This window comes from Rattus norvegicus, chromosome 15 (assembly GCF_036323735.1).
Source record: "Rattus norvegicus strain BN/NHsdMcwi chromosome 15, GRCr8, whole genome shotgun sequence".
NCBI classification, from domain to species: domain Eukaryota; kingdom Metazoa; phylum Chordata; class Mammalia; order Rodentia; family Muridae; genus Rattus; species Rattus norvegicus.
In genome coordinates this window covers 66,705,368-66,726,709 of record NC_086033.1, presented here as the reverse complement: position 1 = coordinate 66,726,709, position 21,342 = coordinate 66,705,368, and the positions used below count along the sequence as shown (strand labels likewise).

Here is a 21,342-nt window from a genome sequence, read left to right as displayed (position 1 = left end):
ACACCATAAAAAGTGTCTTAGAGTCGATATTTTCCCATATCAAATAAGATCTGGGCTCGCTGATATGAGTGCCAGAGTAAACCATGAAAGAAGTAAGATTAATTCTCATACGAACTCCCCCAAATGCCAATTACTTAAACAAAATATGACAAGTTATGAAAACTAGAACAAGGTTCGAAATTTGTATTTAGCTTCTTTTAAAAAGATGTTTTAAAAATTTTGAGCAAGTTCTGTGACTTTAAAAAGCTATGAACTTGAAATACATCATAACAAAAATTAAGTTATTACACTCAAAATGTACTTGGGTACATATGTGGAAAAGGAAGTAGATGAAATAAGAACTTGTGCCCCTCAAAGTGAAATATCCTGTTCAGAAGACAGAAATAAACAAACAATAGGAACATATTTTTTAAGTTAATCGTCCCGTGTTTACCTATAGAACCGACAATAATGAAGAATTTGGAGACGATCTATTTACTGGTGTTGCATTTCGATGTGCCGTAGTGGCACTATAAGTGGGTAGCTATTTTCTTAATATTTTTCTAAGAACTGTCAAGTAACTGTACCTTTGGTCATATCTGTATGAAAATAGTATAATTTCTGGGACTTACATTTCAATGACATATACCAAGACTTTCCTAAACTGAGTTCATGTTCTCCTCCTAATTTTGTTATAGCTAGGTAGGGCTTTTCTCCTAAATGGTACCATTCTCCCTCAACCTTGGTCACTCGATTCACATGACTGAATTAACAGTGTCTTAATCTTCCTTCATATTGTAAAGCAATGGGCGGCTGAATAGACAGGAGCAGTCGCTACTCTCATGAAAGAGTAGGGCAATTGCTGTGTTCACAGGTATTGCCAAGGAACACACTGAAAAGGTTCTGCATACAAAATGTGATGGTCTTCATGCTTCCTTGCACCTTTAGAATTTTTCTGTTTACTGGAATCTAGCTAATCTTCACTGAAACAAAAGGCCCAACACAGAAATGAACCAAAGTGAGGACAGGTAAAATAATTCAATAAGTCTAATGGAGCACACAGTGTTGATAATGTAATAAAAATGAAAACAGAACTACCTACAAGCCAAAATATTATGTGAGTGTGAATTGTAAATCATGTCATTTGTTGCAAAGAAGAACAACAAAGCCTGTTTGGGGTAACTAAGGAAAACCACAGGTAATCATATACATCTTTTGAAGGGCTGGGTGGATTAAAATTTGTCCAGTTTTTTTTGTTTTTTTCTTCTTTTGTTTGTTTATTTGTTTGTTTTTTTTTATCAACTGACTGTAATCCAGGCACCACTCTGCATGCACAGCATATTTTTGGTGCATATTAGCTAGTTAGGCAAACACATGATATGGATTCAACAAATGATTTCTGAAGTGGTAGGAGGGGCTTTTTTTAAAAACACCCAATGGAAATAATGCAAGGTATAAGAATTAATAGATCACAGTTTGTATGTTCGTTTATCCAAAACTAGTTCATTTATCCAAGATACTTGAGTGTTCGCTTCTGTAGGAAATTACTGACTTATTATTAAGTATTGTCCAAAATCTCACTCTATAGCAAAGCAGATAATTAGCAAAGACAGTTGTGATACTGTATTTGTTTTTGCAAAATAATTATAGTTGGAGTCTCCTTTGTGGTGTGCAGTGGAGTGCATCGCTTCTGCATCAATGAATCAAGAGAAGGCAACACCACTATTAGTAATAGCTTTTATTCGGAGTCCTCATTTTCCAGACAGGCCACATGAAACACAGCCATTAAACAATAGCGTTGAGATAAATCCATACAATGTATGCTGCTTTCGCTGTCGTCGTCGCCGTCGTCGTCATTCACCAATCACTTGGTGCAGCGAAGAACCTTATGAAATGATGGGACTGATAAATGCACACAGCTAACCTGCAAAAACACTGGGGCCAGGAGAGTCAGACTTTAATCAGGTCTCATTCAATTATGTTTCAAATCAACACATCTTGATAGCCAAAACTCAGATGGAATTAATGCTCTGGTAAATGCTGCCTCTTGTCAAAAGAACATAATTAGACAATAATGAGTAGGTATATAGTATGCCAGTCCTTGGTCTATTTGATGACCCCAGCAGCTTCCACTCCATTAGACAACAAACAGCTTTTAACCTGGTTCTCATAAAGCATACTGCTCATTACTACATGACTATATTTTACGGTGCCATTTTTTTTTATTTGAACAGAGCCTACATCCTTAAAAGGAAGTCATGTTTTACAAGAGCCCAGGTAATTTCGGGAAAGGAACAATCAATTTCTCTCCCAGTAATTCCGCGAATCAATTGATGGAACAAGGTCTAGTTTTTTGTTGTTATTGTTGTTTGTTTGTTTGTTTTGTTTGCCATAAAGATAAGTTTGTTGGATAAACAAATAATGTGACAACCTTCTTTGAGATTCTATATGTTTCTTCAGTGTTTACTTTGATATAGCATAGCAGTGATTCTTACTATGTTAAATTTTAGTGAAAACATTCTCATCATTAACAGACAAGGAAAAGATTTCATTACCGATGTTTTGTTTTTTAGTTCACCATGTTGCATTTTTTTTTTCATTTTGTTTCTTTGACTAAAATTTCCCAAAAACCTCTAAAGAATTAAAGGACATTTATTTTCAGTGTGTGTGTGTGTGTGTGTGTGTGTGTATGTGTGTGTGTGTGAGTGTGTGTGTGTGTGTAAAACGCATTCTAAATGCCAGAAACCCCTCAATTCTCCCCAATTATGTACTATCCATTACAGCCAATATTTCTCCAAAGGTATGATTTTGGCATCACAAATGCTTCCTTTGAAGCCAAGCACCAGAGTTCTACGTGAAAGGCAGGTCCCAGGGAGATGAATAAAAACAAGATTCCCCTCAACTATAGAAGCTCAGAGTTCTGACTTGAACTACCTCCAACTTGTAAATAAATAATCACTACTAAGTACAGATAATGTATGAAACAGCTAACACTAGCAGACTTCTGGTGACAGCTTAGAGTCAACCCCTCACACGTTGGCACAACCATTTCTGAGACTTGTGTAGTGTTTCAGATGCTTAGCAATACATTGAACAACTAGTGACTTAGAACTAAGAAGTTTCAAAGAAAAGCCTATTGTTTGTGTTGAATTTATTTGCACACTGCTTTAGATGTCACTAACATGGTTATCTGGAGAGTGAGAGAAAGGCAAAGCTCAGACTGACTAAATGGAAAGAGGTTTTCGGCAACTTTCAACTACCTATCAAGCTAAATCAATCAAGTAGTCTCCTGGTAAAAGTAACATCATAAAACAGACATACACGTTGTAGATACATAAAGAGTCCAAAACATGGTGTCAGTTGGGTTTCACATATACAAGATCCCCTCTTTTCTAACTTAAACATGGATGGATAACCAAAAGCAGGAGTAGAAATGTGGAAAGGCTGTTATCAAGAACCTAATGCAGTTCTCAAGAGAATAAAGCCAAGGGGAGTCACCCATTCTTAACCCAAAAGCAATTTTGCGAGTGAGGTAAATCTAAAACTTTCCTGAAATGATGAAAATATTTCCAGCAGATTTTTTTCATTAATTACAAAACTTAATTTAGTTCAAAGTTTGTTTTGCTTTTTCGTGTGTTTTTAGTATAAGGTTATTATTTTTTTTTGACATTTATACTGTTTCTACACTGGCTTGGTGGCCAGAAAAGAAGGCACAGAAATCCCTCCCAGTTTTCAAATATTTTTTTTTCCTGATCCAGCGCACAAACAGCCTTTATTTAACTCAGCACCACATTTTCCAAGGTATGGGCTCAAACTGTTTGCCATGAAGCTCTTAAATGCCAAAAAAAAAAAAAAAAAATGCTGAAGGAAAATGTCAATCAAGGCATTTCCCCATCTGCTACTACTTCTGTGAGTGCTAATTTTATTTTCCCAATTCCTGAAATTAGAGTTGTCTTAGCCTCATAAGGAAATAAGTTGGAAACTTGCTAAATGCCACAAGAAAAGGTGCAACACAATGATGGGATCATAGGTATTATTCTCAAAGAACAGGAAGGAAAAACAGCCAGAAGGTCACAGAGATTAAGGAAAACACGCTTTGTTCAAGACCCAGATCTCTTGACATACACAGTATACAATGCATGTAACCAGCACTGGTAGCACACATGCATTAGAACGTTTCGTATGTTTACGGACATGATGTGTGTGCACGCACCTGAACCACTGACAATACTTTGAGAACCAACCAATTCTATGATATCTACATAGGCAGAAGCTTCGTGTTACTGAAAACAAGGGGGGGGGAAATCTTCCAGGTATTGGTACAAATGTAATTCTTGTGATTTAGCATGACTTTAATCAAAGCTTCTACAAGGACTTGCACAGAACTATGACTGACAGATGTATTTTTCTGACCTTTCAGTTAGCTCGATCAGCTCACTCAAACACATTTTGAACAGAATTGTGTACTGTGTACTTGGTAGACTATACATTAAACAAGAGACTTTGCTCTGAGGCCCTGCTCCCCACGCTCCATGGGGAAAAGGAAGCAGGAAAAAACAAAACTCATAGAGTTCGACAGCTACCGAGGCAACACTTGCCATTTACAATATAAGCCCAAATATTTTTGCAACACAACTATATATTAATTTAATAAAATACACAATATAGCTCTTATACACTCAACAATTTGGCTCATATGCACGGAATCTGCAATAAATCAATAAAAATATGTCATTTGATGTAAACACATTGAATCTTCTTACATCTGCACATTTAAATGGTCATGTGATTTGTTATGTCTAAGACATTTTTTTCACTTTCCTGAGCTATTTTAGTGTCCAAAAATGAGTAAAACATTTTAGTTATGTTAATTTTCTCTCAGTATTACTACTCAATGATAACTCATAATTCAGAACTGTTCAAATGCAAAACAAACTCACTGTTATTTATATATTTGTTGGACACTAAAATGCTAAATAGACATTTTAAATTTTTCAAAATTTTCTTCTTTAATGAAGTGAATAGGTCTACATGTGTTTCAGGACAACACAGACTATATCTTTTTACATTGAACTTTTATATGACATGAGGTGTCTTACAATGACCAAGGGTTTTTGTTGTTTTATCTTTTTTTCTGTTTTGTTATTATTACATTTTTTTTCTTTTGCTTCTGACTAATGGTATGGAATGGTCTTTGTGTTTCTATGCTTGGCAGGTACTTTATACAGAAATGTTTACCACAAATATGTGTTAATGTTTGGTGTAGCTTGGACTACTGCAAGGTCTTTTCGGGACTTTCAGTAGAAGCCTGTGATGTCAGCTAGTAGTCCACCACAGATAACAAATATGACCCTGCTTTGTATGGGTTTATAGGTAAACAGTTAAGTCAGCATCGATCTCGTGGGAGGACAGTCTTAGAGTGATCAGAAATACCTTCCGTCTCTCACTGCATACCTTCCTAACAGATTGTCAAAAGGTAACTTGTCTCATCCTCCTTTTTCTTCTCTCCAATTTCTTCTCTCTCTCTCTCTCTCTCTTTCTTTTCTCCTTTCTCCTTAAGCTTCATTAATTCTGTCCTAATATAAGTTTGGTCAAAACCATTGTTATTTCTGTAAAAGAAACAGCAGTGAAAATTTGAACATACTTGTGGGCACTTCAGATGTTCACTAAAAGCCTTAAAGCAGCACTGGTCCTTTTCCGTCCCTGTAAAGTGGGTTTTCACCGGAAGTGATCATTTTCAAATCAACAGAAGAGACAAGAAAACACCAATGCCTTTCCCCCTCACTTTCTCACAGCCACAGGGTCATTTCCCCGGCAGTCCTGCAAGAGCTTATCAATCTCTCTCACAACTTCCTCCGCATCCACGGACTCTCTGCCCAGATCTCTGTTGGGGTGATCCAACTGTTCCAGCACAGCTCCCATCTCGCTGGAATCCCTACTAGCTCTGGAGTGCACATCCGCAAAGACCCTTGCCATCTGCTCAGAAGCCATGAAGGAAGGGTCTCTTGGTTGCTTACTGGGTGACGGATACTGACTGTCAGTGGGCAGGTAGGAGCTGCTTGCTTCTGCTAAGGCCCCTGCTTTTGCTTCACAGCCATCCAGGGAGCCTTTTGTTGAGGCGCAAGGCTCAATGCATGCCTTGGTTGGGCTGCTAGATGCTGAGGGGACCTCTTGGAGGAGAGGGCTCAGGGCACGTTTGGCTTTTAAATAAGGTTTCACATTGGCAATGAGAATAGTGTGCTCTCGCTTGTCTTTTCCAAATGTACAAAAAGTCTTTTTCCCAGTGGGATTCACAGTTTCGTAAGTCTCAGTCTCAACGTTAGCTTCAACTGTGGGTACAAAGAGATTTGTGCGGTAATCTGCATTTTCAGCCTGATTGGCTGCAGGGAACTGTGGCATCCAACATCTATCAGAATGACCAAGCACTCGGCATTCATCTGTGCAATTAATACACTCTTCCGGTTCTGCAAAACAAAAGAGAAAACAACAATCCGATCATTACAGTTTCCTTGACATTTCTACTTGAGGCTGTGATCAGCTCTCAGTCGTCTTGCTTGACCTCTGCTCTCTTAATTAAAAAGGAAAAGAAAACAATAATTAAAACATTTCAGGATGGTTGCATAAACCTACTGGTTGAGACAATGGTTTTATTTAAGTCTATTCTCTAGATATTAACGAATTCCCATAGCCTGAGAAGAAGTAAAACGTGGTCATGGGAGAGTGATTCTCGGTGGACTACAACATCACTGTAACCAGATCCCCTGGGGATTGTAGTCTTTGTTCTGTGTAACCCATCCTGGAAACAGAGAGCTTCAAAAACGGTGGTCAGGATTCATTTGGTTAAATCACAAACAGGGTACGGAGTGGATCACAGATTTCCATAATAAGTTCTAAGACACTTTAAAAACATTTGATCCTTATTTTATTTGCAATTGTTATTTTGGTGACAGTCATGAAATCAAAGGGTTTCTTTCAAAGCTGAGTTTTTCCCTACTGAGAGTGGCAAATGGAATTTCCTATCACAGTGTATTATGAATAAGCTTGTCAAAAGGGCACTTTCCTGTTTTATTATATATGCGTGCGGATCTTGTAATCAATTCCCTTCACTTTCAGTTTTGTTTTTGATGTAAGTGGGTGGAAATGGCTTCTTCAACAGGTATAGTTCAGAATAATGACACTTCAGGATCTCCTGCACTTAACAATAAGGTTTGCTATGAGAGCTTGCACTTCGTTCTTTGCAAATAGACAGACGGAGAATCTATACAACCATTACTTAATGATTACTATTTTAAAGATGGTGATGAGGAAACATGAGTAAGATGCCTTCGCTGTGATGATAGCTATGAACTCCCTATTGGCCCCAATGTTTTCAACAATGTCTTTGAATTATGTCCTCTCTGCTGTCCCTTTCCTCTGTGAACAGTTGCTTCTGTTTTGTTTAATGATGCATTTTAGATCGGGGACTACCACCAGGAGAAGGAGATATTTACATTTTACCTCCATGTGATGGGAATAGAATTCCCGATACATTTAGGAGCCCTAGGGCTTGCCTTTTAATTGATGTTAGGTGATCCCTACAATACATTGTACACTCTACAAGGAAAGAGACGTCTAGAAACAATACATTTGACCTAGGAAAGAGCAAATTTAAAATTACTTGTATGGTACCTCTTCAAAGTCACAAGAAACATTTGATTTTATAGAGAAAGCTCATAGAAAATTCATCAGTCATCAACCAATTATACCCACAAACTACTTAACCGGAAGAAATTTGAGCCATGAAATAAATATGATTTAATGAAGTGCCAAAGTGGTACCTTTACAAGACAAAACATTGTGAAATGTCATAGCATATATCATTTACACTTGTGATATTTTAAAAGTATTTAGGTTGCTTTAGAACATATTTTAACTTACCATTTTAAAGAAATAGTTTCCTTGGAAAAAATGCAGTATTCCCTCTTAAAGTTATTATGTAAAGCAGGAAAGAATCTTGAGAGGCAGTCTGAATTATGCATCAATAGTGTAAAACAAGCTTTGTCTGAAACCTGTTAGGAGTGGCATGAACTACCAGAGAAGAATCTAGAATTCAGACTAAAATTTATTTCTAATGATTTGAAGGTTTGGTATGGGGTATTGTTTAGGCTGACTGCTCTGAATAGCATCCTATGGCTCTTGGTTAATGTTTTGTATCCTTTGGAGCCAAGCATTATAACTTAAAATGATTTACAACCAATACACTCTTTTGAAGCATGCCAACATGGTTTCACATTTCAGTATTGACTGGACTTCCATTTCAGCTATTTACATAACCAGCCCTGAATGAACTCGACATGGATTTAGGGTCAGAGAAAGACATAGACTAATGCAGATTTTCAAAAATGTGAATCGACCCTGAATTTGAAACCACCAACGTCAAACAAGTGTTTGTTCTTCATGGCTGCACTGGCCCAGCTTTTTACTCGACTCTTTTATGTCACATCCAGGGGAGCAAATTTTGCGTATTGATTATGATACATTATAAGCTCTTTAGTTTGTGATTATGCTGTAATTTTGACGCCAGCAGTTCACAGACAGTGAGGAAAATCGAATGGCATTTTTGTATAAACAGCAGAAACTATGAGCACAAAGTTAACTATAACTGTAAAAGTTCGAGTAAGAATTAATGAGTAGAACCTTCCTGAAAGAACTTAAATAAGCAGACAAGTAGGGAGATATAGAAAGAGACATGATGGCTCAGTGGTAGAGCACTTGCCTAGGAAGCGTAAGGTCCTGGGTTCGATCCCCAGCCCCGAAAAAAAGGAAAAAAAAAAAAAAAGAAAGAGACATGATTCTATTCAGGAAATAATTAGCTAAGAAGAAAGTACTAGGCAAAATAAAACAGTTGAAAGTAAGAAAGGAGAGAATAATAAAAGGATAGAAAGAAGAAGGGATCGGAAGGAGTGCAGAAGAGAAGGAAAGGAGTGACGCAAAGGAAGAGGAAAAGAAGGAAAGATGGCAGTTATGAAGGTGAACATTTAAAACATGGTTCTGTCTACTAAATGGATAAGGGCCAAATGTACCCCATCGATGGTATATAATTAAAATCTCCTTTAATAAGCTAAATGGATATGATAAAGAAGATAAAGTCAAATATTTAGTCAAGCATAACAGCTATAAAAGAATATAATCAAGTTGTTTTCTGTCTCCAAAAGAATGGATAAGCAGAACGCAGAATAGGAAAATTGCAAAAAGCAGAGCTTGTGAACATAGATTTGATGCTTGTCTTAGACAAGCAGAGAGGCCCTAGGCATTAAAGCTCACAGCATAGTTGTTCTGAACCAATTTACCTTCTAATTTGAGGTTACCTAGAAATAATTCTCATTTATTGCCATCCTTCTGTCAATACAATGTTGTCATCCTTTCAAAGAATGTGATTTTTCCAGGAAAAACAGCGGAACCCTAGAGGTAAACATATGACAAAAACTGTGGAATTAAAAAAAAATCTGAACATCAACAAACAGAGGTTCCAGAAGTCTGAAATCTTAAGTTTCTAATTCGGTGAAACACCTCTTGACCACCAAGGAGCTTCAATCACTTCCTTGTTATTAGAATTTATGTTCAGCTGAATGTGGCAGTACATGCCAGTAATCTTATGACTTGAAAAAGGTGGTCAGAGAATTCAAGATTATGCACTACATATTCTCAAAATTTTATATATATATGATATATATATATATAATAACCAGTACTCATGAAGCTAAAATTGCAGGTCAGCCAATTCAACCTGGGCCACATGGTATTATTTTGTCTCATAAAAAGGAAGACAAAAGGAAGAAACATAGAAATGTAAAGAAAATTCAATACATGACATTTTAATTATCATCCTCATTGTATGGCGCTGAGTATGAAACCAGTGATTTTGTCAACAACTTAACTATATTTAACTTTAAATTCTCATAATTAAACACTTAAATAATTGTACTTTTAGCAGTCTTAGTGAGAGACTATGCATTATTTAGCCTTGATATTGAGAGTTTAATCCTAGAACATCACTCCATCATTAAACGCACATAGCCATTCTGATGCTCAGTGAGTGGTGTCCTCAATTGTGAACATTCAAATTAAAAGCCAAGACATTGAAGTGATGAAGGATTAGCAAAGAAAAGTGAAACTTTGTCAAATATATATAGTTTTGTAAAATTCAGGTGATTTTCCAGAATGCCACATTTGTGTGTGTGTGTCCACTATAAAGAAAAAATTCTTCAGTAACGAACCATGAGTATCTTAATTCAGAGTGAAGTTTTTTTAACTGTTCTTTTCTGTCTTGCTCTCAGGCAAAAACTTATCACAAATCATAAGTTAAACCCCACTGCACACTGGGACAACCACTCTGGAAATCAGTCTGGAGGGTCCTCAGAAAATTGGATATTCTACTACCTGAGGACCCAGCTATACCTCTCCTGGGCATATACCCAAAATATGCTCCAACATATAACAAAGACACATGCTCCACTATGTTCGTAGCAGCCTTATTTATAATAGCCAGAAACTGGAAAGAACCCAGATGCCCTTCAACAGAGAAATGGATACAGATAATGTGGTACATCTACACAATGGAATACTACTCAGCTATCAAAAACAATGACTTCACGAAATTCATAGGCAAATGGATTGAACTAGAAAATATCATCTTGAGTGAGGTAACCCAATCACAGAAAAACACACATTGTATGCACTCAGTGATAAGTGGATATTAGCCCAAAAGCTCAAATTACCCAAGATACAATACACCGACCACGTTGAAGCTCAAGAAGAAGGATGACCAAAGTGCGATGCTTCACTCCTTAAAAAGGGGAACAAAAATATTCATAGGAGGGGATTTGAAGGCAGAGGTTGGAGAAGCGACTGAAGGAATGCCCATTCAGAGCCTGCCCCACATTAGTCCCCTAGATAAGATTGATGAAGCTAAGAAGTGCATGCTGACAGGACAGGATATAGATGTCTCCTGAGAGAACAGCCAGAGCATGTCAAATACAGAGGTGAATGCTAGCAGCAAAGCACTGAACTGAAAACAGGACCCCGTTGGAGGAATTAGAGGAAGGATTAAAAGAGCTGAAGGGGCTTGCAACCCTATAAGAACAAGTATGCCAACCAACCAGAGTTCCCGGGGACTAAACCACTACCCAAAGACTATATATATGTGGACTGACCCATTGTTCCAACTGTATATGAAGCAGAGGATGGCTTTATTGGGCACCAATGGAAGGAGAAGCCCCTGGTCCTGCCAAGGTTGGACTCCCAGTAGAGGAGAATGTCGGGGGGGCGGGAATGGTGGGTGGATGGGGAGAGGAACACCCTTATAAAAGAAGAGGAAGGGGATGGGACAGGGCGTTTAGTTTATGTCTGGGAAAACGGGAAAGGGAATAACATTTGAAATGTAAATTTAAAAATCCAATAAAAAATGAAGTAATAATAATTAAAAAAAAAAACTATTCCCCATTCTTCAAAGCACCCAACAGCGCACCTAAGGGAAAATACTTGGCAAGTAACTTGTCACGGCTTAGGGAATTTGGAGAGGATATGAGAGAATTCCCTCCCCTTAGTTTCAGATTTTCATGCTACCTCCAAAGTTTCCATGTTTTTAATACTTGAGAAAACAAAGTTTCCAGGAAGAGCAGAGAGCTTCCAGCACCAGATATACAGATACATATGTGTTTAGCTTCCCATTCTGATCTACTTAGGAATATATACAATGAAGTAATAACATCTGTCACACAGAAGTTTGCAATCTGTCTATAAATCAAGGTGTTGGTAGAAGTTCTGCAGTGCAGTAGCAGTGGCGAAGGGTAATTAGAACTCTTCTGTGCTTTGTGACTACCAACAAGATGTTTTTATTTCTGTTTTGTAAACAGCTCTAAATAGGAATAGAGCTTTTCTATTAAAGCAGTGCTTGGTAGTGTGTCTGATAATGTTGTGAAATTGGAGTTGTTTCCAGGCAGATAGCTCTATAAATAGAAGTGCATTTTTATTCTCATTTTATTTTATATTATTTCTAATTTAACTTTTTCACTAATGTAAACTTTCATAACACCTATTAGCTATCTGGAAAGGTGGGAGAGGCACTGACCTCTATTTCCAGCTAGCATGGTACCTTTTAAATTAGTCCTAGAGTATCTAAGCACAGTATATGTCTCAGATTCTCATCTACTTGCAAATTTTGACAAAACAAGACCTTTGACCATAGATCAGGACATATAGCTTCCCACACCAGCCTGCCGTTGCTCTTTTTCTTTTTTATCTTCAGTACTACATATAAATGTACATATAGGGGTATACACGCGTCTCTGTGAGCAAAGCAAATTCCAATTTCTTCAAGTATATTCTTACATATCAGAGGAACAGGATCACTGTGAACTTTAGAATCTTGTCAGAATACAGTTCAACAAACCTAATAAAACAGGTTTCTTTCACTAAGTTGGCATGATTTGCAGCATCCTGTGAAATGACACTTCTCTAACATAAACAGTGTTTCTTTCTTTTTTTTCTTCCTAATTTGGCTATGTTATTATTCACTAACTTGCTTTAGCCATTCTTTAAATCTCCGGAGCATGGTGTGATGACCTGAGTCACTACAGAGAGCTGGGATCTTAATGATAATCTATATTCATACAAATTAATTCCAGTTATAACTTTTGAGACCCTATTTACTAAAATATTTGATAAAAATATACCTGGTTTCACTCTTACTGCCTATGAATGGAATAGAGATTTCGGCATTATTCCGAAGAATGTGAAGCCAAGTTATTTTGCCTCAAAAACTATTCCTTTTCCTTTCAGTATAAAAAATTTAGCTTGATAGATAGTCTAAGTCGTCTGATAACACAAGTGCATTAGAGGTGGTGTTTTGCTTACTGAGGACTCACACGACTGCCTGCTTTTCTTTAGACAGCATTTAATAAGTGTGGTACGTGTATTACACAAGAGAAATGGAGAACGAGAATGAAAAACTGTGATGGGGAAAGAACAATCACTTATTACCTAGGCAACCTTCCATCAGTGCTTTGCATCCCCGGGTCTCTCACTTGAGCACAGGAAGCTATGCTGTTTACTAATCAAATACTGTAACTGATAGGTGGAAGTGAGGTGTTCTCCTGCTTTTTAGTTTTAATGTCAGAGGTAAAATATCTTGTTATGGTATACTTCTTACAGAAGGTATCTGTTCAAATGTCCTTGATTTAATGGAGAGAAAAAAACATCCTTCATATTAGGAGCAATGAATTTAATTATTTTATAGTGATCATTAATAAATGATAAGAATTTGGAAAACTAATTCTCAGAACGAAAATACAACAAAAGAAGCACGTGTACTTCATTTGAATGCACATCCATTCCCACTTCCAGACTTTATTTTAGGTGTGGGATGCTATTCTATCTGCTTTAGATAGGCAGAGAGCACATTTTGAAGCAGGGGTTATTATAATAGCCTCAAATAGTCAAACTGTGGCAGCATTGAAGTACCAATCCTCAAGCGTGCACCTGCATTGCATAATTCTTCTAAATGTATTGCCACGGCTGCATTCAGGCACCAGAAACCACTGGCCTATATCATTCAACTGAATCCAATTGCCACTGGGTATGTGGGGCTGCTTGGAGCAGTAGCACTTACTATTCAATGCACCTGCTCACCTTCAGGGATGGTTTTAAGTGTCTGTGACCTCTTGGACATAATAAAATGCCTATGGGAGTGGAATGTTTGAATGTATACTGATAACGTACAGATAGTGCCCAGCGATGAAGAAAAGCCTGAGACAAATTGAAATAAAATTTATGTTACAGAACAAGTACAAAACAATAGAAGGAATTTTTATATGGAAGTACTTGGTACATAAAGCAATGAGATACTAAACCACATTGTGGGAACTTATAACACAAATATAAGTGTGTCCCACAGCACACTTCTCTGAGATTATCATTTAAAATTTAGTTGCCCTCCTCCCCCCGTCTTGTTATATAGGCCCAGCATCACCTGGGGCAGTACCAGATGCTTGAAAGTGAAGGCACAGCTAAATGGGGCTATCTATTTCCTAACAGGCACCCTTAGGACAACTGCCTCTCAGACTTAGTATTGTACAGTGACACAGTGATTTGAGAAAAGGGCTATTGCAGAACCGTCACATACAAAACAATGTAATCCCAGTGTTCCAAGAAAAAGGTTCTATGAGTACTTATGCTGTGTGCTTCTTTTTATTTAAAGATACCATGTCTGATTCATTGTCAATGTATTAAGCAACTAATTTGTGTCTAGTATTATAACAGGTAGCGGTTTATGGCAAATTAGTGACTTCCAAATTCATAAGTTTGTGGAATCCTGGCTCATTCCTAAGGAGCTTACATTTTGAGAGAGTATACCGTAGATTTGAATTCTACATAAAGAAAACAACTCATGAACAGCTACATTTTGAACCATGTTGTAGTAATGTCAGGGCACAGAAATCTGGGGAGTGAGGTACGTGATAGTACTATGAAGGAATCTATACAAAAGGTGCCATTTGATCTTCATTTTGAAAGACAAATGGCACTGGAATGAGGTTTAGGGAGACTGGTTCCAGGTAAAGAGGAGAAACAAGCACAATAACCTGGTAGAAATGTACAATTCACAGATCTATGAGAGATTGGCTTTGTCACTTTAAGAATATATGTTATATCACCAAACAGGAAGAAAAAATAAAATAAAATAACTGTGTGGGCAAAATTAGCTTGCCCCTAAAAGTTGGATGAAGCAAAGAAGTGCAGACCGACAGGAGCCGGATGTAGATCGCTCCTGAGAGACACAGCCAGAATACAGCAAATACAGAGGCGAATGCCAGCAGCAAACCACTGAACTAAGAATAGGTCCCCTATTGAAGGAATCAGAGAAAGAACTGGAAGAGCTTGAAGGGGCTCGAGACCCCAAAAGTACAACAATGCCAAGCAACCAGAGCTTCCAGGGACTAAGCCACTACCTAAAGACTATACATGGACTGACCCTGGACTCTGACCCCATAGGTAGCAATGAATATCCTAGTAAGAGCACCAGTGGAAGGGGAAGCCCTGGGTCCTGCTAAGACTGAACCCCCAGTGAACTAGTCTATGGGGGGAGGGCGGCAATGGGGGGAGGGTTGGGAGGGGAACACCCATAAGGAAGGGGAGGGGGGAGGGGGATGTTTGCCCGGAAACCGGGAAAGGGAATAACACTCGAAATGTATATAAGAAATACTCAAGTTAATAAAAAAAAAAGAATATATGTTATATCACCAAACAGGAAGAAAAAATAAAATAAAATAACTGTGTGGGCAAAATTAGCTTGCCCCTAAAAGTTGCATAGGAAAGTTCTGAATGAGGTAATAGCCTCATACAGCAGGCAGCGCATGAAGGTGATTGAGCCATTGGCCACACGTCTCGTTCAATTCTTATATTATCTGAGCTCTGAATGGGGAGGAAATCCAACAGCGTTTATGTCCGGACAATACGTAGATGGACCAAAGAGAAGATAGCATCCAAATGAGCCTGGTTTTCAGAAGACTTACAGTTCCATTCTTTCTATTGCTAACAGTAACGTGCTTCCCTAGTCCCAAAATTAGTCTCAGGCATGCTGGTCCCACATCTTGGCTAGTCAAAGTCCATCTTATCTACTCCCATTTTAAAGACAGTCTTAAAGTCGTTAGGTTTAAATAACCTTTCGTTTTTAATGTCTCAGTATAGATCCAATACAGATTGTGAATGTGCACCAGATAAATGCTCCTCCCTCATACTCTACTATTTCCCCCTGATTTTCCAAAATCATCAACCAGCTTTTATATGTGTAACCACATATGTGAAGGATTAAAAGATTTTTGTAGACAACAAAAAGTCAACAAGAAGAAGAATAAACTTAAATAAAATAGAACATGAAGCCCGGAAGTCTAACCAACAAGCAGATGATCTAAATCAACAGGAAGAATAAGCATTTCAGTTTCAGATGATGAAAATATCATGATTTTCCAAATAATTTTCATGCTCCCTCCCTCATCTTCTCCAGATATTTATTATGGTTAATCTGTTTACCTTAAGAAATGATTGTGGTCTTTGAGGAAGAAGATGCCACAGAGATGAGAACAAGACAATGTAGTAGGAAGGAATGTTAAACTTAAAGTTCCAAAGCCAATTAGCGATCTTCAATAGAAACCATTACTTTACGTAATTTAAAACCATTCATTTATGAACTCATAATGTCAGCTTTCACATTGGTACAGAACCTACAAATTTTACATAGGAACTCTCTATTTCTATAATACATACAATTCTTAGAGCAACACAGATCCACCTGTTAAATACCATGCTTGTATAAAAAAAAAAATCACAACTTCCAAAGATCTCATTTTAAATAAGAAAACGAGAAAATCCTGTCTGGCTATATTATTTCACTCAAATTTGTAGATCTGAATACTTTCTCTTTAAAACAATTATAATCAGTGACACCTCTATTGAAATCAAAACCTATATTTAAATAATCAGCTTGTTATCATTTTCTTATAGAATTAGTGAGTATCTGGGAATGAGTGAATATCTGCCCCACACTTCAGCATGTATAGTTTCCTTTTTTCTCTCCTAGGAATTTCTGACTGCCTCTTTATTCTTCTATCTCTTGTGGCAGTTCTGTGTAAATTGGGCCAGCTTCTTTTGTGTTTGAGCTTAGCTGCCTTTGTATTTCACACTTATCTGAACGCTTCCATCTACATATAAATTAATGTCTTCATAATTGTGGGGTCTTCAAAGGGTTAAGAAGCTTTCAGAAGAACCTAATTTATATGCAGTGTAAAACCTATGTTCTGGTACGCAATAGCTAGCAAAAGCTGTTTAGTTTACAAGGACAAATTTAAATTCTAGCAACTTAAATAATTGTGTGAACTCCAGACCAGAGACTATGTAAATTTGCTACTATTCTTTATCTTTCCAGAGGATGCTTTCCTTATGCTTTCATTGCCTCTGCGAGCTAACCCTATCTCTGATAATGGCACTATTTTAGATGACATGGATGAATACACTTAAGATTCAAGTCATCTTCCTAGCAAAGTGGTAATCCTGTAAGGAAGGTCAATAAAAACATGCCTATTAAGCCAAATTCTGTACGAAGCAAGCAAGATAGTCTTATTAGTGTCTCTCTCATGCCTGCTATCTGATTTCTTTGGGGAAGTACATCTATTTACCAATTTAAATCCTGTTGTTCAGCTCATTTCTAGCACTTCTTTGTCTTCATTCAGTTGCTAGAAACATGTAAACAGAATCAATGTCATTTTTAGCATTTGTAGAAAAAGAGCTAAGCCAGAGATAGCTAATCTTCTGCTTATGATTTAGGAATCAATCAATGCCTTTCAGTGAAATATGACTGTTGCTGAGAATGAAGTTTTAAGGAAGGTTTTAATGGCTTAGTTTATTATTTTTTTAATGATGTCCTAAAAGAGACAGAGACAGATAAGATTTCAGAGGCTAAATTAGATATAATTCCAAATGAACAGATAGGTGCCCTGCTTACTTTCAGTGTTTCTCATATATATATATAATCACATATATATAATCATATATATATAATATATATTAGAATATTAGCAGTAGGAGGTAATAAATATGAAGTTTATTTTGGAGAATCAGTTTCTGTCATAGTAATTCTTCTCAAACAAAATGAAGTGTGCACCATAGGTGTCTTTCCATGTGCATGTTCACTCACACAATATGTATAAATCATAAGAAATTCATAGTTTTGTTAAATATGTATTGTGTTAAGGGAATTCTTTACATGTCAGCATCAAACCAGACAGTATGTAAAGGTTATCTTGGAGTGACATATGGCAGGTTTGAATGTCAACAACTTCAACTTAATTTCATTAAAACAAGTTAGATATGTATCCATGAGCCAGCCAACCCTGCCATTAACCCTGCCACTGGAATCACATAGGAACACTGAAATAACTGTTAAAAAAGGGGAGATGCGTGAAACCTCCCTGTGCCGTTGGTGTATTTTCCTACAATCATCTGTTGCTAGTACCTGTAAATACGCGGCAGGCTTATTGGAAGCAGATGTTTTCATCATGCAAGGTTGGGTCGTCCCAAGAATGAAAATTTAAGCGAAATCAATAGATTCAATTTCCATGTTCTAGAGTAAACATACTGAAATGTTTCTTGTAATGGATTTTACTGGCAAGGGAAAGACATTTTTCTAGTAACAGGTTTAATATTCTGTAATCATTTAAACATGCTGAAGAGAGGAGGAATCCAAAAAATCAAAGGTCAGGAAACTCAGAAAGCAAAGAAATGTGGCCTAGTGGACAAGGCTGCTATGTAGCCAACCAAGGGCCAGAAGCTTGGCAGAAGCCAATCTCATACATACTGCAGCACACACACTAGAAGTTTTCTGCAATGGGGTTTTAAACACTTCCTTATCTTAGAGAGCAATTCCTCTGACTTAATTGATAATCAACCACATCCAGAACAAAGAAGAGATTAAAAGGAAACATATTTCCCCTGAGCTGCAGTACCAGAAAAAAACAAAGTCAAAATGGCACGTGAACATGCTTAAGTTTCAAACTTGTAATCCAAATCTAATTTAAACCAAAAAAAAAAAAATATTGACCTCACATGCAGAACTCATTAGGATGTTCTTTGTTAATTAAAGCATGTCGGGCTTGAGGTTTTACTGTACTAAAACTGTATGCCCATCTTAAGAACAATCTGTTTTGCTGCCCAGACTAATATCAAGTAGCTGTTATTTATTTATTTATTTATTTATTTATTCATTCATTCATCATTCATTGATTTAAATTTCCCTGGTCCTGGTATTCACAGAAATGCTATTTTAACTACTCAGTTAGTGTTGAAAGTATTTCATAATTAGTCTTATAAAAAGCTTGAGGCACAAGAAAAGAAATTCCTATATGCTAGAATTCTTAATCTCTCTCTCTCTCTCTCTCTCTCTCTCTCTCTCTCTCTCTCTCTCTCTCTGTGTGTGTGTGTGTGTGTGTGTGCGTCTGTGTGTATAAAATCTGTGTGTGTCACTGTTTGTCTCTGTTTCTGTCTGTCTCTGTCTGTCTTCTGCCCTCCTTCCCTCTCTAGCTGAGTCTAGCAGAAACAAACTCTATTTGGTACATTACGGGGAGCAATGGACTAGGAAGCACCAAACATACTGCGTGCAGCCTCCAGGAAGTCTCCTGCACTGTCATAAAACTGCAGCAATCTCTTAACTAAGGCCTGAAATTAGTTTAGAAATAATATTACAAAAAATCAGAGTATTGAAAAATGCTGAATACAGAGAAGGAATCCTACTAAGTTTCTGCTCAAAAGAGACTAAAATCTTAAGTATGAATAGCATTCTTCTCTCAACTAAAACCACTTATGCCTTACATTATAAAGTGCATATATATATTTTTCCTTAGCCTATAGTTGTCCCAAATAAATTCCCTAGGCCCACCCAGAATTAGAGTACAATTTTAACTAATATATTTGCTATTTTCTATTAAACTGCTTAGTGTTGATTTATAGTATTTATAAAAATGTATCTGAGCAGAAAGGACACAAATCTAGGTATTTGTAGCATTGCTGAAAGCTGATAAATAATATTAGGGTAGCAGTTTTCTGTAAACCCATTTTCTTTGATTTACTGAAAATATATATACATTTATATGCATTCTAAAATAACTGAAGTATTATTTTGCCTTTAAATTTTTTACATGCATGACTTATATCCTTATTGCCTATAAAACAACAAAAGTGTTAGACTTATAATTTGGTATACATGGGAGGGTCTGGCATGTTCTATAGACATGTAAAATAGTAATTTCTCAATTTCTTGTATATAATGTGGTCATGGTCATGTCAGACAAAACACACACACACACACACACACACACACACATATATATACATACACACACACACATATATATATGTGTGTGAATATATATATGCTGAATACAGAGAAGGAATCCTACTAAGTTTATATATACACACATACACACACACACACACACACACACACACATATCCATACTTTAATGATCTCCAGGTTACTTCAAACATCTAAGACCCCATATATGCTATGTAAATATTGATACTAAATTTATAGTTAATAATGACAAGAAAAACCTGCATATTCAGAAATAATTTTACCTGACAGTTTGACTATTTCTCTAAAACTTTTTAATACAGTGGGCCAGCTGTATCTACAATATGTGGCTTATTTATTTGATAATAGATATTTCAAATAGTAAAGTGTTTTATTCTAATTATTTTATAATGTTAAATCAATCATCATGACCTATGATATATTTGTTATGGTAGATACACACATGCAGATGTTAAGAAAGAATTATATTTAGTAAACATCGGCAATTGTGCTCTAAACTGAACTTTTATTACCTAATATCTGTCTGTGAATGATATTTGCAAGCTTCACTATGTTAATGACCTTGATAATTTCAGCAACCAAATGTAGATATTGAAAATGATAACTTTAAATTTTCTCCATAATTACTACTAAATAAATACTGCTAAATATAAGGAAATATATACTTATGTATGTGAGCTCTACAAACATAATAAAATTCCTATACTGGCTGGAAAGGGACGAAAGGGTCGTGCCTAATGGGAAAAGCCTAGAACTATCCACTGGATATAAAACTGTTTTGTTCTGCCTAACCACAGTTTTGGGTCTCTTGGTGCTTAGTCACAGCTCACAGGCAGCTCAGAAATTCATACTAGTCATTGCTATGCAAAGTGCAGGTATGTCTTTGAACTCGTAGATGTATATCTGCTAGCAAACACATGATATACCCATGAGGAGAAAGTAAATATCAGATCAAGACAGAAACGTCCATAAGAAAACAGGAAATAAACTACGGAAATTTGTATTCTGAAAGCTAAAAATATATTTCTCATATGTATTGCCATTAACATTAATTTGCACTAGATTGAAAAGTAAAATTCTTCTATCAGCTGGTTAAAATTAATCCCAATTATTTAAGAGAAAAATGAAGATTTTTAAATAGAGTGTGCATGGGTATATGGGTATACACACAAATCTGAATTTTTAAACTTTAACTTAAAATCTCCAAAGGAGAGACAAGAAAAAATTTTCTCACCGTTTAAAGCTTTTTTTTCCCACATTACATTTTATCTCCAATTTCCATTCATTTATACACAGGAAATAAGGCAATCTTTTGTCCATTTCTGGCATAAGTTAAGCAACACAAATAAATATAATAGTGGTTTGGAGATTGCCAGAATATGCTTTTATATTTTCTCTACACAGCAACAGTCTGATATAATCATTTCCTTCAATGACAAGGATTTTCTGTATGTAGAGATTGCACT

At 36.5% G+C, this 21,342-nt stretch overlaps 1 protein-coding gene across 11 annotated transcripts in view; it reads right to left on the bottom strand.

The window, feature by feature from the left end:
- Positions 1-1,702: 1,702 nt before the first annotated feature.
- The window catches only part of Pcdh17 (protocadherin 17), a 93,459-nt gene continuing 73,819 nt past the window's right edge, over positions 1,703-21,342 (bottom strand). For 10 of the 11 annotated variants that reach the window (XM_063274313.1, XM_006252377.5, XM_006252379.4 and 7 more), the window contains one exon: positions 1,703-6,443. In XM_063274313.1, the coding sequence (XP_063130383.1) occupies positions 5,761-6,443 (683 nt within the window). In that variant the 3' untranslated portion in view covers positions 1,703-5,760. The remainder of the gene's footprint in view (positions 6,444-21,342) is intronic. The other variant, NM_001107279.1, reaches the window with a different exon arrangement.